The following is a 25,011-nucleotide window of genomic DNA, read 5'->3' as shown; positions in this document are numbered from 1 at the left end:
TAATGGAAATGTATTCATGACAATTTTCCAGTAGAATAATATATATATATAGCACTAACCTATACTTCAACTTGTTTGGTGAACTCCTAATTAATAAAATTTGCTTTAAGAAAATAGAGGGATACTGCAAAAAATAACAGTACACATTCTGATCAGCTTAGTCATAATGCAGTTGTGGTATATTTAAAAAACATAAACAGAAAAGAGCTATGTTAAGTTATTTAATTAACTGTCATCATTAACAATAAAAAATACAATACTTTCTAAGCTTTTTCCATATTTAATTTACACAGCTCTTGTCAATAAAATTATTTTTTCAGCAGTAAAATATTTTCTCTCTAAATTTGATTTTAATACAAGCAATATCTTTCAAAATGATCATATGTTTAAAAATTCATTTCTAGTGCAATGTAGTAAGAGAAATATGGCAAGACACATATGAAATAGTTTGAATTTTATGAAATTTAACTGAAAGAGAAAATATACAGGCTGGTTTTCATAAGAAACTGAAAAAATTCTGTACAGTCAGCTCACGGTCTTTTTAGTCATGCTTTTAGTTCTTCAAGTATAACTATAGTAGTCAACAAATAAAATATGATAGTACTAAGTGACTGTAGGAGTACAATAGTCCTCAACAGAGTATTGGCAAGTACTCATATCACATAGGCACCAAGAGGAAACTGCATCCATATCCAAGAAATCAAGCAAATCCAAATCCTTCTGAACACTCATGGATGGCTTTCAATAGCATGGATCGGAGCTTATCATAAGTCTCATACGCCGGAAGATCAAGCTGATTAAAACTATAAAAAAAGGAAAAACAAAAGAAGAAATGATTCAAGTAACTGGTACAAAACCCTGAATTTAGGCATAAATATTACATAAAATTTAAATTCAATTACTGTAATTCATAAGTCAAACAACAAAAATCAGTGTTAATTTTCAAAATTTTCACAGGACTGTGAAAAGTTTGTCCTGTGAAAATTTTGAAAATTAACGCTGATTTTTGTTGTTTGATTTATGAATTAGTACTTATTCGGCATGTTATTGTATCTCAATTACTGTACACAATAGAGCATTTAGCTTACCATGTATGAGCAGAAGGAAGACGATCAGTCGATCGATCATCTCTATGAATTTGAAATTTCTGAGTCCCATTCATTCCTTCTAATGCTGCAAAACCTTGAAGTGGTACTTTGGAGGTACCCGTAACAAATTGAAGGAAGTTAGCTCGATCAGCTTGGTCAAAAGATCTCAAGGCTCGCCAAAACCATTGTATCTATAAAGAAATTGTACGTAATAGAAATGTACTGAGAACACAGAATTAAAATCAAAAATAAAATTATTATTTACTAATACATTTATTTTAGCACTGTAAACCCTATTACAAAACAATTCATGCTGCTTAGACCAATTAATTAATTTAACACTGCTCAGAAATGAAAGGGCCATTGAAATGTTCATTTTCATGCTACTCTTTGTTTATGCAAACTGTTTCAATATCACCTAGTTTTTCATACATGATACCATCACTTTATTGATCACACAAGCAAGTCTGGCAAGCAATGCATTATGTTATTGAAGTTATTGCCGTTTTGCTGACTTTTCCTTGATTTGTAAGACTGTATTTTATTTAATCCAGTTATCTTATTATTTTGGCTTTTCTAAACTTTTATGTCAGACAACTTCTATCAGAATGTAAACTACTTTCTATTGCTAAGTTTTTCAGAGAACACTTGCCAGCATAGGCTATCGCTCTGCATTTGATTTTCTGCTGTTACAATTTAAAGTTACTGGCACAAATTCTCGCTAGTCACAATTACTTCATAATCACTTAATCAGCAATGGCCAAGGTTTATGCTATCCATCTTAATTTTGTATTCTGCATTTGATTCAGTTTGAGTATGAGTTTGTCTGCCTGCAAGTCAGCACAGTTCTGATGAGGTTAACAATTTTCAGTTTGTGTAATGCTAAGATCAACATATTAAATACAGTAGTTTACAATACTTCTAGCTAAGAAGTTGGCTGAGACAAAAAGTCATCCAGCAATCTGTTAAAAAAACTTTTCCTTGCAACTACTGTTTTTATTAGATGAGTTAGATGGATTAAAAAACAGAAAAAAATCTTTGAATCCAAAATAGAAAAAGAGTGACTTGGATCACGATGCAATTTTTTTATACCATACACCAACAGCATTCTATAAAATTGAACTATACATCAAATTATTAATTTTATCCTAATTTCATGTATTCTAGCAAGTTACTAAATATTTCTTCATCTAAACCAACATTTCCATGTTATTTGCCATTCTAAGGAGCAATCCAGTGCTATTACAGGCAGATTGTAATTTCTTTAATAACTTCAAAAAGCATGCAAAACTCGTACAATTTAACAATGCCAGAAATGCACAGAACTGCTTTGATCTTTTTTGTGCTCAGTGGCTGATGTGCATCAGAGGATCAGTGTATAATCCCTGAATCAAATAACTTTGAGATCAATAGAAAATTTAGGGCTTGGTATAAAATTTTTCTGATAATTATTTCAACTCTTATACTAAAATTTGAAAATGACAAAAACAACAGTAAAAAGAACTGATAGTCATTGTCAATAAAAAATACCCAGGTAGAATAGCATGGGATAGCATAAAAGGCTAGCCACTGCAAACAGGTTATAGAGGAGCAATATAGGCACCAAACACACTGGTTTACAGCAAGATGATTTTATGAAGGGGAACTTTAACCTGACAGATATATCCTATTTATTGGGGAAGGGGTATGTTTGTCCACAATTGTCACTTCTTAGGGCAGTACAGAGAACATAGACTGGAATAAATGCAGTGCTGCAGGATAAGACACTATTCACTGATAACAGCATATTCAAACTTCTCCAATTCCAGATGCAAGTTAATCTTGCAAGAGGTTAACACTTAATGATATCTTATGAGCGAACAGATTATATATATGTGTGTGTGTGTGTGATTATGGCAAAGCCTAAGGGCTATCTGCCTAAGGGGAGGGATGCCTTCGTGGAGCACTTTCTAAGGGAAACTGGCTCGTATACACGTTATACATGGGGAAAACCAGATTATATATATGATTTGCAGCCAAAGTATTCTTGGCAAAGGAGGGATTTATAATGCTAAGTTACTACTACAACCAGAGAATGCCCAAATGTGACATTTCTTCATCTTACCTACTTTCAGCATCTCATTTCTAATGAAGTTTGAGCTCACCAATAGGTGAGTTACTACACCCTCAGGTGGCATTCCTGGTGGCAGAATGGACTGGTTGCAAAGGCTTTTTTTTGAGAATTGTAAATACAGACTAGATTCTCTCATGTTTTCTAAGAAACTCTCCTTTGTGTTTGGAAGATTGCTCAAATAAACTTTACTTCTATTAACTAATTTATATTTAGCCATATTTTATTTTATTTTGGCACAGCAGTAATTTCATTTCAATTTTCATCAAAATTTGAAATTTCCTACATATCAACTATCTTTCAATTATAAACAGAATAAGGTAAATTTGTTTTTCAGAGACTTAATAATCTGATTAATAATTTGATGTGTAGTTCAATTTTATAGAATGCTGTTAAGTTTTTAGAGAGAGTTTAATTTCTTAAATCTAAATAAAAGATTAAATCAAACTGGTAAAGCTACAAGACTCTTAACCTGCAGGATGGAACATATTTTAAGCATCCAAAAATGAGGTAATTCTGTTTATTTCCTAAGGATGCAAATAAAGAAAGCATTGTTTACCAAAAATGAAAAAGTACTTTCTTCATATTTAAACATTACCTCATCCATAAAAATCTCAAAATACAAAATCAACTTTGGATAGAAAGTAAATAGTTACTGAAAGATCATCAATTCTAATCTCAAACAGATTTTGCAAATGGTACATAAAATGTAACTGCAAAATCTCAAAGGCATCAATCAACACAAGAAAGTGGAAACAGGTTTCCCCTCTCTCATTTTGCTCAAGAAAGGTGTGAAAATGCAAGAGTAACCAATTGAAGGGAAACACTTTAGCTCTGGCTACTTGAAACAGTTTTATGTGAATGAATAAGTCATGCAAGATTTATAAAAAGTAAAAACTATCAAGACAAATCAAGCACAGAACAAGTTATCAATATAAACATGCCAGTGACATTTTAAAATTAGGATACATATTTTATGTTCTTTAACACACATGCAGAAAATGGGGATGTTGAATGATTTAAATTCGAGATCCCATGCCAATGATAAAGTTACAGCAGAAATGCTGAGAAGGACCTATTCAACATATTTATTATTTTCACGATTCAAGAAAAGATGTACCATGCAGAATCTATGCCTTAATATATTTTTCATCTATCCAAGGAAGCACATTAAATAGGATTCCATTTCAATCTCAGCATTTCTTGTAAGAGAGATAAAAATAATGTTTTATTCCTTTCTCTTTTTTAAATTTGAAGATGGCTTTTACATTGGTTTTTAAAGCAATGGAAAATTAAATAGTTTTCAAATATTTACAACTAAACAAATATTTTACACTGCAGGGACTCTGACACAGCTTATAAAGTGCAACTGTTACACGATTCAAGTATATAGATGTCAGTGAAAATGACAGATAAAAATATAATTTTGCTTTTAAAAATAATATATTCAGCCCCCTATCACCAAACTTACCTGTAAAGAAGTTGGTTGATATTTATGGTACTCAGTATTGGCTTTCAAATCATCAATATCTATATTTGGCAATCCTGATATAAGAAGCTCCAGTTCTTGTTCATTGAATATAGAAATAAGTCTTTTTGGAATGATTTCATAGAAACCTTCTAAAAATGCTTTAAGCTGTTTCCTGATTGCACCAGTCATTTTTTCCTGACAAACTAGACGAACGTATTCATTTTTAGTTTCTTCTGTTACCTGAATATTTCTACCATTGGGCTTCAGATCTCTTATTTCCGTGACACCAAATTCTTGAACCTAAATATTTTTGAAAATATTAAGACACATTCAATTAGCTGACAGCTTAAAGAAATAATTAAATATACATGACTTAAAAAGGTTTAAAAAATATTTAGGAGTATCTATGCATAATGCAGTTTTCTTTGTGTGAATTAACCACAGTATGATTATATCACACACACGGAACAGGTTGCTGCCATATTAATGAAGCGTGAAGGAGAGTAACTGATACGAACATAATACATCAGATCTCATATTTTATGGCAATTTTTCACAGAAATAAAGGTTTTCTCAGATGTTTTATGGAAAACAGACAATTGAATGGAAAAACATGAAATCTGAAAAGGCAAGTTTGATGTTTGTTTCATTAATGACATAAAATAGGTAGATCATGGAATCCATAACTTTCTAGAAATTAATATTTATGTGCATGATTAAAATCATATTTTATAGTACGTATTTTTTAACTGTATTCATATATATGATTAATCTGCAAAAACTTATATGTAATAAAGAATTGGTAAAAGTTTACAATTGGGCGCCCCTTGTTTTTTGGAGATTATTTTTTGACACCAGGATTGGCGCCACGAAGGCACAATTTCAAGATGGCCACTACACAAAACCAAAATAAGAAATCAAAGAATTGCAAAAACTCTGTGTCCATGTACACATCAATCTATTTTCATTAAAATAAAATCAAGAAGCTATAACAAAGTTAAAACTATCATGGTAACCAGAAGTGAGGTTTCATCACCAAAATAATAATAAAAAAAATTGTTGCTAATCGAAGGGGTACCAAATTCTACACTAGAACTAAGAATTGGACCAAAAGAAGCAAAACTTATACTATGCAGCAAACTATAACGTAGATTTTACCACCTACACCTTTCTTTATTGAATCCGTACATACCAGCATTTTTGAAACTGAAAGAAAATTAGAATGCATTTCCCCCCAAAAAATAAAGCACTAAGACTATCTTCTTAAAATTGTTTACAACAAAAAAATTTATATCAGCATATAGTTTACAGCAAGAAAATTGAGCACGTGATGCATTTTCATATATAATCCATTTTTAATAAAAGAAAATTTACATTTTATAATTCATCAGATTGCTGCTGTTCATACTACAGGGTTCATAAACTTTTCTGAACACAGAAATTAAAAACTTTTAAGGACCATTAATGAAAGAATTAAGGACCTATTGGCAAATGGAAGCTGAATAAAATCAGTTAAAGTTTTCTATGCCTGAACTTCACTTTTGTAATACCATCCTAAGAATAAAATAGATCCGTAAGTAGGATGCATATTATTAAACATAATTATAAAAGAAAACTGAGCATAAAATCAACTTTAAATCAAAGTAGCATTGAATATTTTACACTTACAATAGTCGGACATATTTGAAAGAAGATAAGTGACATTTTATTTATGTTTTACTAACAGTTAGCTTCATTCAAAATCGTAAAAACAACTTTGTATTTAGCGTAAGTATATTGAAACACTCAATCGATTTCGAGGGCAGCTAATGGTCCCTCCTCATCAGGAGACAGAAATACCTAGAAAGAAGAAAAATAAAGGGGAAGGAGTCTCAGAAACACGTGGTCCTTATCAGCACTGCACGTGGTTAAAACCGGAATTTTAATCATTATTCGAAGTTCAGATTTTCAGCGTGAAGGTGCAGTTGCCCCTCGCTCCCTATTTTTAACTTCACTAATTTTTCTTGTCCTTTGTGTTATATGTTTGATCAGATAGCCTGGCTCAGTAAAAGTAGGCGGCCAGTGTAACTCTCATTAAAAATCCGGTTTTAACCACGTGCAGTGCTGATAAGGACCACGTGTTTCTGAGACTCCTTCCCCTTTATTTTTCTTCTTTCTAGGTATTTCTGTCTCCTGATGAGGAGGGACCTTCAGCTGCCCTCAAAATCGATTGAGTGTTTCAATATACTTACGCTAAATACAAGGTTGTTTTTACGATTTTGATTATCACATTAGCGTGTTTCTCTTCTAGCCTAGTTAGCTTCATACTGGTTTTTTCTTTTGTCTCAGTTTGTCACATACTTCCTCAGACTATAGGTTTAGTAAATATTAGGCATATACTATAATGTCAAATGGCATATGTTAAAATGAGAAGTAAAATCGTAATCAGCATGTTTCATAACAGAAGCTTGGCTGCTGCTTTCCTAGAGAGAGACCTGCTGATCAGAACAAACCTGAAAGTCCAATTGTATGTATGTTTGCAAGGTTTGAAAGTTAGTTGTGCTCTGTCTGACACAGATAGTGCAATAGCTTCATGCAAAGCTTCTGGGGTTGTAATACAATTAATATAGTTTAAGGTACCAATTAGCCACTAAAGCATCAGAGGTGACAAGTTGTTTTGTATTATTTTAAGTCTCACTAGAAGCAAAGAATAAGTTTTAGATATTTTTTTTTTCCATTTTTGGGCTGTATCTTATAATCACAGTAAGGATAAATGAAAGGCAATAAATTGCTTTAATATGTAGAGATAATTTTAAGGCTGAGAAGTTAGTTACAAATAATTAAATTAGGTAGTTAGATAATCTTAGCTTATAATTTTCCTTCTCTTTAACCTGGGAAGATGCACGTGGGTTGTTCTGGCACCCCACGCTGAAAAATATTCGCTGGCATCTCCCCTTATAATCCAAAATGGTTAGGTCCATCAGCAGCTGCCTCCAAGGTCATGTTCTATACGTCTCAAGAGGAAAATGCAAATTCTGAGCATTTATTATGGTTTAAGTAATAGTTTGGGGTGTGCCGACACCCCACGCATGCTTTCGTGTTACTATTTTTCATTGTGAGCCATGGTGTGTGAACGTCATTCTGTTTGGTCTTTTCCTCATTTGACGTATGATCAAGAAATGAAGACTTCAAAAATTATTAGAGGAGGTTTCGTCGGATGAAGATTCTATAGAAGAAGAATTAGAAGATTCAGATAATGAAGATATATTTAGTGATCACGAGTCTGAATCAGAAGAAGAGTGCGACTCTTCAGAAGACATTCCTTGTGATCAAATTGACTATTTTATAGGAAAGGATAAAACAGAATAGCAGAAAGAACCCTTTCGAGTTCAAAGACGCATGGCGTCATATAATATCATAAAAAAAACTGCCTGGCAATTATACATATATCTAAAGATGTGGCTTCACCTATCGATACATGGAACCTAATATTTGAAGTTAGAGCAATTTTATAAAAGTAAGCTTGAACTTTCGATTATGTCAAATAGAATTTCTGATATATATTTATTAATATGTGAAGGATCTACAAAGCGAAAGTATATTTTGAAGTTCATAAAGAAAAAGTGGAATTGCTGTAAAAAATGGATAAAGGCATATCCTTTGTTTATCTAAACTTTAACGTTTGTTTATTTAAACTTTGTTTATCTTTAACGCCGCAGCGCGCAATGAATTGGAAGTTGATCTGTCAGCACTATCCTTATCTTCAGAGCAGATGTTTTTATTTTATTTGGCTTATAATTCCTTACTAAATGTAGTATTTCATCTTGATGTACTCCGTCTTTCATATGATTTAAATCAAATTCCTCATCATTATAATTCGCTTCCGATAGCGAAGAAAGTAACAGAGGTTATTGAAAACGAAAAAATTTCAATTGACAAATTAGTCAGTAGACACAGCAATTATAGGACTTGAACAGCGGAACTTTGTAACTGAACAAGAAATTATGTCTGTTTATAGAATTAAAGAGAATATATTATTACATAAGAAACGAAGCAACTTAAACAACTTACATTGAAAGAAATCTTTAATAAAGTAAACAAATAAATATTAAGCCTTTTTTTTGTAAATTTTGATACTCTTTAGATCATAATTGTTCTTTATTTCATAAATTACAGTTTCATAGTTTTAATTTTATAATTTCTGCATGCCATCTTACCAGATTTAAACTGATGATCTATAATCCGGAAAAATCGATAACCTGGAATCGCCGAAGTCTCGACGAGTCCGGATTAACGACTTTTGACTGTACCATATTTTCTGGCATATACTACACAACTATAGTTTCGAGCTAAAGGTTTGAATTTTTAGGTATATTCACTGTATAATGCGCACCCTATTCTTCAAAGAAACCTAAAAGATACATATGGAATATGGTTCTTATCTTTTGAGGTCACTTATTTGAAGATTTGTCCTAGCCTTTTGAAAAATGGAATACTGAAATGACAAGCAATAAGGGGAACAATATGAGTGTGGGGTATATGCTTAAGGGAGTAAATATTCCTGCAAGTATTTAATGCAGCTATTCAAATCCTATTGTAGGGTTTAACCCCTTCGTGCCGCGTAGCGCAAGTGAGCGCTTATCGCGGAGGCCGGCAGTGTCTTACGCGAACTGTCCAGGGCCCTGGGCTTTTTTGCTATTAAGCCTAAATCCACGAAATTTCCGAAGTATCAATGCATTGTTTAATAATGCTCTATAGAGTATTTAAACGGTTTATGCTTTATAGATATTTTTATATATAATTTAATTACCTTATTTCTTGTTTAAATGCATATTTTACACATTTTATTTTCATTACTAACCATTTTATGACTTTTAACATTATACATCTGAAAACTAAATATATTACTTAAAATTCTCTTTTCGTATGAAAAAATTTGAAAACGGGGATCTACATACAGTCCTACGTTACATTCCTTGCACTCGTAATAACTCATTTGCCGTTTTGGAGGATTTTTCCGAGAATGTGAACAAACGAAGCATCGTCGTCTCATTTTCTTATCAGTCTCTTCTGAACAAAAATTTGGAAAATATCTTTCAGTTAATCTTTCAGAATCAATATCAGAATATCAGAATTTCAGAATCAATATTTGAAATATTTTGCATCATTTCTGCTATTTCATGCTCTGTTAAACATTTTCGACGCTTCGACATTGCAACAGTAAAAACAGAAAGAATTCACATCTAACAAGATCTAATTTATTTTCTAAAAACTGAACTGCAAACCGAAATACTCAACGCTTTAGCGAAAATAAAACTTCTCTTTTTACAATAAACAACTACCACGTGCGAGTTTAAAGAGACGTCATAAATCACGCCATTCGAAAACATTTATTTCCCTTTTGTTTATATAATCAAAAACACGTGTATGTGAGTCATGCTTCTCTCATTTCGAGTAGCAGGTCTAATGTACATGTATTTGAAACGATATGGACATACAGTACCATCTTGTGGCAGAAATTATAGTTTTTAAAACGTTCCAGGACACTGGCGACAGTCGGGGCTGAACGGGAAAACGCTCTGGCACGCCTGAGTGTCGGCTGGGAAGTGAGTGTGTTCGTTGCTGGCACGTAGACGTGACAGTCAGTGCGAAGGGGTTAAAGAAAAAGGGGATATAATTTGGAGTAAGAATGCACTTCTAACCTGAATGAATTTATGGAATTAGGATTCAAATGTTTTCTCTTTCTGTAGAAGCCGTAATTTTGAAGTAAACTTTGAAGATTTCAGTTGAAATACAATTGATCTAGAGTTCCTTTTAGTAGTAAATGTGGCTTTTGTCAAAGGAAACTACACAGCACTGCTTTCAAATGCAAAGTCATTCAGTTTGTGAAAGAAAATGAAAATCATGCTGCAGCAAAGATGTTTGGTGTTGGTGAAAGATGGAACGGAGGACGATTATTTATTAATGAATCAGAGTAACAGTGATTGCAACAATGAAACAGAAATCGATAATGTGCCTGAAGATATAATGAAAGACCAACATGACACACATTTCATGTTATCTGATAATGAAAGGTTTTTAAGTTGAAAAGGTATGTCATTTCTTTTAAATAAACTGCATAAATGCATAAAAATAAGCTGTATGCTGACTTTTCCCTTATTTTTAATCTATAATTTTTATATCCAGTGTGTAACACATGCCAGTAAATTTTGATCATATTTTTGGAGTTAAAAGTGCGTATATATGGCGGAAAATACGGTATTTAAAAAATTAATTCAATAACAGCAAGAAGTTCAATGTTATAAATACAAGTCTCAGGCTAGATTAACCATTAAACGATAGAAGCATGAAAACATATAATACTTAGCCCATTAAGAAAAAAGAGATACCAAATAATTCTCATAGCCAGTTTTATTATAGAATGCATAGTGGAGCTAAACCAAAAAAGAGAAAGAAGGAATAAAGAAAAAAAAAATGATTGGTACTAAAATCTTTTAAGTGCTTAGGGCCTCTAAGAATCTTAACCTTGCTTTGATAAGGGCTAAGGTTGAATCTTATTAAAAAATACTACCACTGACATGGAGAAAAACCATTGTGAATGCAGGCTACCAATTCTAACAAGTTTATTTAATTAAAACATTAAAATTGAACAGCCAAACTAAAGAATAAAATTTAATCAAATGCATACAGAAATTATAAGGCTGCAGGAAAAAAAAAAAAAAAAAAAAAAAAAAAAAAAAAGCACTAACCTGCCTACTAAAGGAACGTTTCACAATGTAAGGTCAGTAAGTTTGTTCGTTTCCATGTATTGGAATTGGAAAAAAAAAAAAAAAACTCTCTCCAGATAATATATATTTACCGATTTTCAGGAAATTGCTCCAAACATGACTATGTCATGTTTTTGGAAATATCTAATTAATGAATTACATGTTTTTACAAACTAATGCACTAAAGAAAAGAAATCTATGGCTCTTTCTGACACATGCCTATTTGCAAACATGTTCACTGAAAAGTTATCTCTAATAAGTCAACAAATTTACCACCATGAATTTTGCAAGTACAAGTTGCATTCTAAGAACCAAAACAAACGCATATTAATCAATAGAAAAAGAGCTGTTTATTTAACTCAGATTGAAAAAAGAAATTTTTCAATGCCAGAATATTCTACTTGTACCAATTAAAGCATTTTGCTGATTATGCACTTAATGTATAGCAGGCAGTGGCTTTATCATTCAATTTATATGTAGTTGAAGTATATGAATGAACAGGTTTGACCAACATTTTCCTATCCCCAGTCCCTATACATATGAGACACTATTTTCAGTGTTCTTTGCCCACACTGCACGTCACAGCTACAGAATGCCCTTGTCTCATGCCTATCAAAAAAATCTTCCAGAGGCACTGCAAATTAGTGAGGATTCCTTCTTGAAGAGCAGCAGATAAGAGGTGGAAATGCAACTTCTGCATCCTAACTCTTGAGGTTTCCACATTCAAAATCTTCACTCTGGGACACTCTATATTATGTTCAGAGAGTTATTTAAAAAGTTCATGAAATGCTTCTAAGCACTGCCCTATATTAAGAGTCTTTGAATGGTAAATGAAGACTGAAGAAGAGCAAGGAAAGTACTGATCATGGTTGTGAAGTAGTTTCTCTGCTACCCAGAAACGTAAATTTTGAAATTTAAACATTTTTAAAAATTTCCTGCGCATTTAACTTGTAACATGTCAAAATGCCGAGCAAAACAACTTCAACCTGAAAGAAAAGGACAAACTGTTAAATTATTTTTAATGTTTTTAGCATTTCTAGCATGGGGGGGGGGAACGCACTTAAACTGGAAATTTCCCAAACAGCATTGATTCCCAATAATATGTGGATTTTACTGAAAAAAGCAATTACAAATAATAAATAACTAATGAAAAACAGAAGTGTCTCAAGGAAGATTTAAAAAAAAATAAAAAAACATCAAAAGATAGTGAATTGCTCAAGAATGGTTTCAACCTACAAATGTAAAAAACATTATTTCTAGAGCTTATTTCACTAATTTCCTAAAATGCTAGGACAGAATTTTATACCAACTGATATATGGGACAAAAGTTGGGGAAAGAGAAAGAAATCTAGCATTGATCATAAGAATTTGCAGAGGAGAGGGAAGAAGTGGGTAATCACACAGCTGATAATTGGATAAAAGCTTTTAATATTTTACATGGGCTATTATAAATAACTTATATTACAGATAAGAGTCAACTGTATCACAGAGCATCACAATAACACACATTAATATTTGAAAATGAAACATCAGTTGGTTTAAGAAACTGGAGGAATGAGTTACTATAATATTAACCCTTTAACGGTTTGACTCCTATTTTCTCGTTCTTTTATGCAAGCTCCTTAACGGTTTCTCCCATAATATCGTCATTTTAAATATCTCCTCGAAAACGGACTGACCTGTCTTTTTGTTAGACTTAAAAGAAACGCCAAAAATGGATAGCCGGATTTTTGTCTCACTTTCACCCCCAAGTGACTAAAGGGACAAGCGTTCCCCCTGATGACAATAGTTAATGAATGACTCTCAATGGCGCGGGAAGTTTTATGATGAAGAACTCTTCTTGATGTTTTATGATAACGACGACCTTACACTGGTTCGAAAGTAAGAAGAAATTTGTTACCAGTTAGAAAGTTAATGGAAGAAGAAATAAGAATTTCTGTTTTAGACGTTGTTTAAGAAATAATAATAATAAATAAAAAAAAAAAAAAATACAAAAAGGAGATTTTTATAGAATAAGCTTTTATTTATTAATATTTAATTATTTAATTATAAATTAAAAATTTGAAAGTAATTTAGCTATTGTTTTGCTATCGGAAGGGATTTAGGAATGTATGTATGCTCGTCATGTGCATGTGTCTGTGTATTTATATGTGTGTAAACACATGTATACGTTCATATGTATACATATATGCGCATACATGAACACGTCCATCCATCCGTATATACATGCATACATACATACATTTTTTAATCCGATCCCGATAATAGAAGAGTACCATAATTTATTATATAGATTAATAGGAATAAGAGATTAAATAATATTCTTTACAAATTTATATCATGAATAATAAAAAAAGTCGTGCCCTATATATATATAGACATTGGAAATTCACTGATTTTGTTATTTAAGTGTCTGCATTTTTATAATCCTTGATATAAATTGCACATAAATATTGTAAAGAAGTTTAATTAATCTCTTGTTCCCATTAAAATATGCCATAAATTATTTTTTTGCCTTTGGGTTATTAACCGCTTCCCTGATTATCCCGAGTTATCTCCGGTTCGTATATATTGCAGTTAATTATTATCCCGAGAAAACTCGGGCGAAGCAGAATTTGTTAGTACAATTTCTTTTATCACGGTTTTACTCGGTCTGGAGAAAATGAAAGGAAATATTTAGCTTTGATTGGCAGTTTGCCAAATTTTGTTGGTTGCGCGGTTCTTTTGGAGGGACTGGTCGCATTTCCCTATTGTATAGTATACGTTGGCTTGTGGATTAGTAATGTATAAAGAAGGATGCATGCGTTGGAAAAAATAAAATAATGGCGATGATGGAAGATAGCGAAAGCGATGATTTTTCAGATAGTGATTATGAAAAGGTTGGGAAAAAAATAAAATAAAAAAAAAAAAAATCAAATCCAACGAGACAGTGTACTTTGTGCTCCCATGAAAGAGATTCCAGCAGTAAGCCAGAAAGAAAAGAGACCAGATACCAGTGTAGAACGTCAGGTATCACTCTGTGTTGTCCCTTGTTTCAAGGATACCAGTGTAGAACGTCAGGTTTGTTTGCTCGAGATATATCGGGATAGTAAACTAATATTAAAAATAAATGCATGTACACCTTCAAAAAATTAAAAATTCAACTTAAAACCTACATATTTTGATTTGTTTCGTTATGTTGTATTTAAAAATAAAATAAAAAATGTGATGATTTTTTGCAATTTTTTTCAAAAAAATTTGTAAGGGAAGCGGTTAAGAATTTTATAAGTTTTGAATAAAAGCTTATGTTATAAAACTTTTAAAATTTTTGTCTTCTTAACCTTAATAACTCATTTTCAATGAAAAATCATTTTCCAAAAATGAATAAAAATTTTTTTACTTCCAATAAAGTAAATGAATAACAATGAATATTTTTTTTTTTTTTAACTTCCAATAAATGCCTCAAATAATCAAAAACATTTTCTGACTTTTCAATCAGAAATCAGAAGTTATGTTAAAAATATCATAGAAATTTCAATTAAAAGAATATTTTACGTCAGTGCAAACGTTAAAGTTATGACTTTTGTAGTTTGTCTTGCAAACGAAAATATGTGTAAAAATCGTGTCAACATTAATTAAAAAAATTAATGGAATTTTATAAAATTTGTTTTACCACATTGTATTATCATCCGCAATCAATATGTTTACAAAATTTGAACTCGATAGCTTATCAGGAAGTAATATAAAAATCTTCTGTTCATAGCCCCAAATACCATGTCTTAACTAAATATGTGCTACTTCTTTGCAGAAATATTATGCTGTTTGAAAGAGGTCATCAGAAGTAATTTCGCATATTTTTAATTATTTATATAACTACTTATACTTCGTGCATTTTGCAGCAATTCTTTCATTTAAAATTTTTTTTTGCCTCTGCCACACTTAATGATCTTATCACCATTCTGATGAATCTTGAAGGCTCTGAAAAACCAAACTTTGAGTAGGTTCTCATAAATTTAACTTGATAAATACTTTAAAAATACAACTGTTCTTATATGAGTAGAATTTATCGCCCGATGGAAAGGTTTTGCTAGATTGCTTTAGACTGATTTTAGGTTCTTTTTTCTTAATTTTCAGTTGCTGTTGCCCTACAACAACCTCCCGAGAGGACTTTCAGCTCGCTGCAAATTTGGAGTGCCCCCATGCTGCACGGACACATTGCTTAAAATTATTTGCAGTCTAAAGCAAATTTGATATTAACATGTTTTTACCTTAATATTTCTCTAGAAAGATAGAATGATAGCTGTCAATACAGACGGGTTTAATGTATTTGGATTACAACGAAACACGCAATTGTTTATCAGCCCAAGAGGAAGAAAACTTTCTAAGAGGATCTGACTTATATTCTCGTTCCACTCGTAAAAAAAGCCAAGGAAACTTCCATGCAACCAGCTCGTTGGCCAGGATTTGAACCCATGTCGAGCTCGCTGTGCTTAGCGATTTTAGATGCTCTGCCAGTGGAGATCCGGAGTCTTATTTAAAATCTTGTTTAGAAATCTTCTACCCTAATTTAGTGTGATAGTTGTAGTATGAGGGTTAGGGTTATTTAAATATAACAAAGCATACGAGAGCTACGGGCCTTCGTGGAGCCCTTTCAGTGGGAAACTGGGTTTCACATGTAGAAAACCACAAAAAACAAACAGGCAGGAATCCCGTCTCTGAGAAACAGAACTCATTATTTTCCTTTAATCTGAAATCTAAAACAAATAAGATAAAAAACGGAGCTTTTTGGAGGAGCTGTATTCAGTATACGAAATTTATTTAAAATAAGCTGTAAGTTTTAAGTACAGTTTTTATATAAGCAAATAGTAGTTTGCCTATGCTAACTGCCCCAGTGGATTGGCTGCCTCACTGTCGGTGGAAAAAAAAGAAAGTAACTAACATGTTTGTATGTAACTAACATGCTGACCAGCAGCTCACATGTATCATTCTCTATTAATTCATTAAATGAAGATTGGTTCATCAGATAAATTTTGCTTCTTCCAGTGCCAGTTACAAATCGTACAGCTATTCAATAACATTTGAACTATATCGTTAACATTGCATATTGCTAAAATGTACTTGTTCTTTAAAGTTCTTGATCTGTTCTAAAAATAGTACCGCAGAAGTTTCAGAAATGAAATACAATTTAAAACTACTTAACATTTCTATGCATATAAAAAAGTAAAACTGTTTAAAATGCATATCATTCAATGCTTCCTGTTTTATTTGAAATAACATTTCAAAAATAAAACTCGTGTTGGTTACGACCCAAGCAATACTTAACGGGATAAAGAGCCGTACTTTGATAATGCATTCAGTTTTCGTCGTTTTAATAAAATCCATTATGATACTTATGCTGGTAATTATAAACTGCATTTACGTATACAGAAGTATGATTAATACACTAATATCACAGAATATACGCATTTTATGCTCTGACAAGTTTTGTCAAGATACCAATTTTTAGTTCATGTACAAGTCGTAAATTCCCAAGCCAGATTCCATTTTTATATAAATAGATGGATAAAGGATAAAATGGAACAGTTAATTATATTTTTTATTCTTTTACAAAATTTAATTCTTTTAGATATAATTTTTAATGGTAAACGATATTCTGCTAAGATATAATATAAAAATTATTATTAATAGTAATTTACACCCTAATATTTGTATCCTAATTTAATAATATTTATATCCTAGTTTATATCACTCAAAACAGAAAACTCATTCAAATCATATTTAATCAAAGCATTTTATGCAGTTTTGGGAAAAAGGAATTTTGGGGTTCGTTTGATTTTTAACGGTGAATTCAGTCATTGAAACATTTTTACCGTGTTTCCTCATTCATATAAAATTAACAAAATAATTTACTAAATAATTTTTAGATGTAATAGTATTCTTGTTTATCTTTTGTTATATGACTAAAAATAAATAAAAAAGCGGCTGGTATTCAATATTTATTTTTATTTAATTATTTAATAACAATACTTGGCTATTGGTACTTAAGACATAGTTTTTCCATATTATCACTTTTCTATTAGGCCTTGAAATTATGTTAAGGACCTAATGGAATTCGCAAAATCCTATGATTGCATAAAACTGCGGGAGGTGCTAATAATGACAAGTTTTAAATGAAAATGGAAATTTATTTAAATAGACCAATAGAATAGAAATTTATTTGACTATAATTATTCTTATATTCTATGTCATTTCAGTACTATAATTTCAGTTATTAGCTTAAATACTGCAACTTAGTCACATAATTTGTAAGTCCCACGATTTTAAATTTATGCATAAACGAGCAAATATATTTCGCAAGTTAAAATATATATATATTTTACAATTCATTTAACTGAAACCGTAAGAATCAAAAGGGATTTTTGTGCGTGTCTGCTTTATGCATTTAATGTATAAAATGCGGAAAAGTGAGAAAATTCATCCAACACAGAGAAATAATTCTTTCTAGTCTGTGGTAAGATTGTATCAAATTCGTTTAAACTTGTGTTTAAATTCGAAATGCGATCTCTCAAATCAATGAAAGAATACATTTTTGGTTTTAAATTCCACATTAGTAGCAACTGTATAATAGCTAAACTTACCAAAATATTTGTAGAAAACCACCAAAATTCTAGAAATTGCTATAAAATCCCGAAAAACATTAGGAAGATTCCTGCTTGCCAACTCCATGCTGAAAAGATCAAGCATTTACGAGGATGAGCTTGACTGTTAACGAACAACTTGTGGAAAAAATTCAACGCTAAAATATAAATACGTATGCCAAATTTTCCAAAAATTCCTGAGAAATATTGTACTTTCGTAAATATATATGGACTTATAATGTGAAGAAAACTGCGCTGGTAAAAAAAGGATTAAAATTTAATTTCCCAAAATAAATTGGCCTACTAAAACTAAATAAAATAGATTAGTAAATAGTAAAAAAAAGTGTAACAAAATAAATAATGATCTTTCTTAAAACACTTCCCAATAAAACATGTCGAATAATTGAAAATTTACAAGCTTGAAAGCTAAAATTCTAAAAAGGTTTCGGAAAATTCGGATGTCACATATTAAAAAAAAAACAAGTGTACAAGCTACAAGTACAAAGAAAGAGGAGAGATGAAACTAACACAACTTCTTGCCATTCAATAGCGGGGAGGCAATTTTATGGCTTATCCATCACACTAAGGGGAAGCAAACCTACTGCTGGGCCATCTTAGAGAGATTTCAGAAAACGAAAGCGATTTTTTTAGAGGGGTTTGTTAACTGACAACACGGCCATTTTCAAAGCATTTCATTCCGAGGGGCGGGCTCGTTAATGGGTTGAGGTGCAATATAGATCCAAAAATTAAGAAGCACTGATTATTGACAAAAGCAGAAAATATCTATGTCTGAAAGGTATCAAGAATTTAGCTTACCACAAGAACCAGAACTCAAAGATAACAAAAAGTACTTTTACTGATTTTCATTTGAAATGGGACATGCCTAGTAGCATACAAATGATTGAACTGAATAATTTAACCCTCTGAGCATTATGATCGGCTTTATCCGGTCATCAGGAGTCTGATTTACTTGGCATATATTAGCTTATAATTTAAGATATTTTGCTTCCCTACTTTCTTTAATGATGAAAATATCACCTTAATGAATAGTTTGTGAAAATACAGGCTAAAGTAATTATACAAACTCAATTAATAAATGCTGTTTAAATACCAGTCTTCACGATGGATCTAAAATCCTCTGCCATTCAGAGGGTTAAAAACAAATTCCTTCTTAAAAATGAAATTTGATGAGCCTTTTGCACTAAAAAATTTAACACCAAGAGTTTAAAAGGCTATCATAATCCAAAAAGGCTCAAAAGTTTCATGAATAGTAAGTATTGTTTATGTGCTGTAACAGGTATTATTTATATACAATGATTAAATCATTTAAAAAGTTAATTATGCCTATAAACATACTTCTACATAAACTGTCTATAATCATGGATGTAAGACAGTATAAAAAGTGCTTGAATTATGATGTGTATCTGTACTCATCTGCCAAAAAATTGGTGCAAAAGGCTGGCCACCCCTGCTTTCACTACACACAAAATTATACAAAATTTAAACTTACCTCAACACTAAAAGTTAATTCATATCCTAATTCCTTTACACCATGCTCTAATAAGAAAACTAAACCCTGATAGAATGAATAATCTTCACTTTCCATATCTGTATACCTAGACAACAAAGAAATCACAAGTAATAAGTGATACATACAATTAGCTATTAATAAAAAGCAATCAAATGCAACATCCCTCAGGGTCCATATAATATTAGACATAGATAACTTACTTTACATATTTTCCTAAAATGTGCTTGTAAAATGATCTAGTGAAATAAGATTCCAACAACTTGTTGTCATATACTGCCTTGGCTATAACTCTTCCAACAAATTTGAAGTAACTTAAATGATTTGAATTACAATGGGATGAAGAATTTATCATGTATGTAACTCTATCACCTGGAGAAGTTGTAAAAAGAGCATACATTGGATTAAATATTTCTCTGGAAATAATAGTATACCATTCCCTAAGCAAACCACCAGCATCCTGCCCTTCTTCTCCTTAAGGAAAAAAAAAAAAAAAAAAAAAATTTAGAAACATTTATTAACATATATATCAAACTCCAATATATTTAAATCAACAAATCTTTATACACAAAAGTAATTCAAAATGACAAGGCACTAGAAATGTTTAATGGAAAAATAAATCTCTCAAACTTACTTACAAAAAGGAAATTTTATTCATATATTAATTACTCATATCTAACATTGGAAAGGAATATAACTTGCTTAAATGTATCTTAAAAGAGAAAAGCAAAAATGAGTTAAAATGTAATTATTTTCATAATTGTGTTCTGATCTAATACATTATTTATTTTACTTAGATGTTTATATATTATTTTAGTTTCTGTAAAATAAAAGATAGTTTTCTGCCCATATTTTACAATAAGTGATTCTCTATAACGTAACTCATATTGTATATTTCAATGATTATATACTGGGTGTACCGTAAATGTTCTGACAAACTTCTTGGGAAGGTAGGGTACATCATAAGGATTAAGAACTGCATAGGAACCTATACCCGGAAATGTCAGGGCTAAGTGGTAGATGGGAAAGGAAATAAGATAGTGATTAATTTTAAACATTTATTAGACAAGAATACAAATAGTGTTTTGACATCTTGAATGTTACAACAGATGCTCAAAGTTTGCACCATCAAACGCCAAACATTCCTGACACTGACGGACCATTGATTGCCGAACATGTTCAAACACAGCAAGAGTTTCTTTGATTGTAGCAGCTGTGTAGGCTAGTCTTGCCATTAGGTCCATTTCTGATACAACAGGATCATGACACAAAGACAAAAATATGCAATCTAAAGTGGCCAAGATTGGAGGGGGGGGGATAATTCAAAGCAACAGGGCAATGAATTCATATTGTCACAATGAATTATGAAAATACAAAAGAATACAATTTAAAGCTTTTATTTCTACCATAAACACATACTAATCTCTTGCTAGTGCACACTGATTAAAAAAAAAGCATTATTTTATTAATTTTCATATACAGTTAGAATAAAAGTAAAATGATTAAAGATGGTTAAAATTACGTAAAAAATTATATATAAAAAATGCAAACTGTAATTGTGATTACGCATACAGCTCATTTACATGCAACCGAATGATTAAAAATTCAAGGCCATAAGACCCATCAGTGGCTAGCAACTGAAAACTGAAAGTTCAAATCAGCAACTGCTCAACTCCTTGGTTGACAATGCATGCCTGTAACAGGGTTGCCACATAAACAGGAGAATGAAATTCCCCGACCTTTCCAGGTGTGTTTGAAGAAAATTTCAAGCAATCCATGTAGTGCACATTAGATGAGCTCAGGGTAAAATAATTATGGTATCACTTTACATTCAAAGTGTATACCATAAATGTTGTGACAAACTTCTAGGGGTGGTAGGGCACAATTAAGAACTGCATAGGAACCTATACCCGGAAATGTCAGGGCTATGTGGTAGCAGAGGTAAATCGGAAAGGAAACAAGACAGCAATTCATTTTAAACATTTATTAGACATGAATACAAATGTTGTTTTGACAGCTTAAATGTTACAACAGATGCTCAAAGTTTGCACCATCAAATGCCAAACATTCCTGACACTGACGGACCATTGATTGCCGAACATGTTCAAACACAGCAAGAGTTTCTTTGATTGTAGCAGCTGTGCAGGCTAGTCTTGCCATGAGGTCCATTTCAGATACAACAGAATCGTGACACACGATGCTTTTGATGGCTCCCCACAAAAAGAAATCAAGGCTCGATAAATCTGGTGAGCGTGGGAGCCTGGGAACTGGTTCACCACGCCCAACCTATCGATGCGGGAATGATCTGTTCAGATGGCTATTAACATCCAGTCCAAAATGAGCAGGAGCCCCATTATGTTGGAACCACATGTTGTGTCTCACATTTGGTGAAACATCGTCAAGCAAGCTGGAAAGAACTTGTACTAGAAACATCAGCTAATTCGCAGCATTCAACATGGATGGTAAAAGGTACGGCCTGACTAAGCAGTTGGCAACCAAACCCGCCCATATATTGACTTTAAAGCATTGTTGCGCTGCACAACGTGGCACTTTTCTTGAGCCCCACAAATGCTGATTGTGATGATTGAACACGCCATCCTTAGTGAATGTTGCCTTACCCATGAACAGCAAATAAGCTGGGAAATTAACATCACAAGCACTTTCTTGCTGAAACCACTGTGCGAAACATGCACACGTTCAGGATAGTCATCGGGGAGCAGTAAGTGAACCCTTTTGGAGCCAAAAGGTGTGAAAGGACTCAGCGTTCAAGACACACTGGACACTGGTATGAGACGTTCTTAATTGAGAAGCAACGACACTTATGCTAGTCCTTGGATTACTCTAAACTGTATTCAACACATTTTCTTCCCTAACGACCCAGCAAGTCGATCATGGCCTGCCCTCACTTGTCCAGCTACTTCTTAATGACCCGTAGTCAAACAAATTTTGATGCAGACGTGCAAACAAACTGTCGTGTGGTCAATGTCTGGGAGGAAGCGTTCACGATAAATGCGTACAGCGGCTCGTCCATTACCCTCAGCTATTCCATACACTAAGTGCACGTCTGCAAGCTCTCTATTCGTATAGCGCTCAGTGCTCTTCGTATGGTGCCTACTGCTCGAATGAGGAAATCCTCACTCACTTTCCACTAGCAGTCTTCTGTACAGCACCCTTGGTGGTGTATAGCGAATAAGGATCACGTGTTTACACGTGGGTTTCTATGCAATTCTTATCCTTATGGTGTGCCCTACCTCCCCTAGAAGTTTGTTGCAACATTTACGATACACCCTGTTTACACTACGTATATGAGCAACATTACATAACCTTTCATACATGGTGCATACTGATAATAACTAGTGACCCTTAAAAGAGTATAAAATTAGATATTTTCAAGTTTTTAGAAATTTACTGGCAGACACTTCAAATTCATTGCATTTTTCTTCATGGAATTCCTTCACATTTTGTATGCATACACATACACTCAATTAAGACAGTCTGGAGCCCAAGGGCACAGGAACTTATTAGGTGGCCCCAAATGCCCATTTCCCATATTTTTATGAAGAAAAGAACAAGATGGCTTCTAAATTTGAGTCCTTAGATTCTCTACATACAAGAAAAAGATAATGAAGTAAAATCTGGCAACAGTTCAACAGCTCACAAGAATCACAATCTTAACTGGTTTAGGAAAAAAGTGACAAATATGGCACTATTACCGCATGCAAGTCCATGAAAGTCTATTCAGATATAATAAATATATTTTAATATTTCTTCTTTCAATTTTTTAAGAATCACCTCCCTTCTCCTCCTGTTGATGGTGCTGATATAAAAAGTGCCTATTTTAGAATTGATAATTTTTGGACTAATATAGGAATAATAAAAAAATATTCTTGAAAGCTTAGAACTGAAATAATTAATATTTTTAACCATTAAAAATGTAAAATAAATTTAGTTTTTCCAAATGAATTTATCCAATAAATTACCCAGGTAGACACCTAAAATTCATGTCATTGGTTTGTTGAACTAAGCCTGCAAAAATATGTAACACAAAGATAATTGTTTATTGCTTTCAAGTGATGTGTTTATTTCACTTGCAATTGATTAATTTTTCGCTAGAAAAGGAAAATTAAATATCCTTAACACATTGATACATAAGCAAATTCAGGAAAACTAAGCATTAACACTAATAACTGTAAATCATGGGTAATTTATTAAGTATTAGGTGAACGAAACTGCTGCAGCATGAAAGTCTATTTTATATGATCCACTTTTTGAACTAGAGTGATGTTTTTGCAATCAGCTGTTCAAAAAATATACAAGTGTGTTGTTTCCTTTAAACACAATCCGGAGAGATTACATAGATAATGTTTTCCTGAAATCAAAATTTCACTTAGCATGGGTAATCATTATTTTACATTTCATTAAGAATGACTTTTGCAATACTTAAGTTATCAGTGCCATCAAGTTTTCAATGAATAATTTCCACTTCCTGAGCATTAATCAAAGCCTTAGCACTCTATCAAGCAAATAGTTTAGGCCAGTTGTGACACTGACACCTAATGCGAAACAACCTGAGCAGTGCAATATGAGTACAATTCTCATTGTCGATGCCGCTGAGAACCTACTCCCAAATTACAAAGCTATTGATCCTGCATCAACATGAAGCTTGAAGAACCAGTGTTGAAGACTTGTTTGATCTGCTCTTTAGAACAGGGCTCCGGATATCTAAAATCCCTAGTCTCATTCAAAAATAACTCTATACTTTCTCTAATGGTACTTTCACAGTTGGAAGCATTTTCAATATTCCTCTTTAGGAAGGATTATAATATATCTAAAACTTTCACTTCTCAGAAAATATCTTCTCAAGTTTCAAGTTTAAAGCATCATCAGTAAGAAAAGAAAGCCTTAATTATATACAAAGAACAGGTTGGATTATTAGATTAGGTAGATACAGCAAAATCTAAGAAGGCTCTATGTATAAGAAATGTCTTTTTAACAGAAACTAACAAATATTCACATTACAATTAAGAAATTCCCAAAAATCCCATCCATCCAGTCCACTCATGAGGATCCATCACATGGATGCACCCTGCCAAATGCATACAAATTTTCATTATGTTACTTAAACTTTCTGTATAGGGTTTGACTGCTATATGTGCATGGCAAGATTTTTTTGGTAATTGCAGGGTATGTAGTCTGCAGTGAAGTCCTTTAGCAGATCTTCTACTCACTATGAAGAAATTTCTATTTTAGTGTCAGGAAATGTATTTCTAACGTTAAAGTGAAATTCAGGGCAGCAATATGTTAACCATTTTGAAACTAATTCCCTCTTTTTGCAGTAACTCTCAAGCACTTAGTGTTTGTGGCTAACTACTTTCTATTTTCTCTCATAAATGAAAAATCACAAGAAACCCATGCTATCAGCCCCTTACGAGGACTAGTTACCAGCATTCT

The 25,011-nt window shown here is 32.3% G+C and overlaps 1 protein-coding gene across 2 annotated transcripts in view; it reads right to left on the bottom strand.

Moving 5' to 3' along the window:
* Window positions 1-203: 203 nt before the first annotated feature.
* The window catches only part of HUWE1 (HECT, UBA and WWE domain containing E3 ubiquitin protein ligase 1), a 595,188-nt gene continuing 570,380 nt past the window's right edge, over window positions 204-25,011 (bottom strand). For both annotated transcript variants that reach the window (XM_085806998.1, XM_085806999.1), the window contains 5 exons: window positions 19,764-20,034; window positions 19,543-19,648; window positions 4,670-4,969; window positions 1,089-1,279; window positions 204-803 (listed from right to left, as the gene is read on the bottom strand). In XM_085806998.1, coding sequence (XP_085663124.1) covers window positions 701-803; window positions 1,089-1,279; window positions 4,670-4,969; window positions 19,543-19,648; window positions 19,764-20,034 — 971 coding nt within the window. In that variant the 3' untranslated portion in view covers window positions 204-700. The remainder of the gene's footprint in view (window positions 804-1,088; window positions 1,280-4,669; window positions 4,970-19,542; window positions 19,649-19,763; window positions 20,035-25,011) is intronic.

Source organism: Stegodyphus dumicola, chromosome X1, assembly GCF_044657685.1.
Source record: "Stegodyphus dumicola isolate Sdum_Otavi_A_Nest chromosome X1, ASM4465768v1".
In the NCBI taxonomy this organism is placed as follows: Eukaryota; Metazoa; Arthropoda; class Arachnida; order Araneae; family Eresidae; genus Stegodyphus; species Stegodyphus dumicola.
This window is presented reverse-complemented; position numbering and strand designations above follow the sequence as displayed.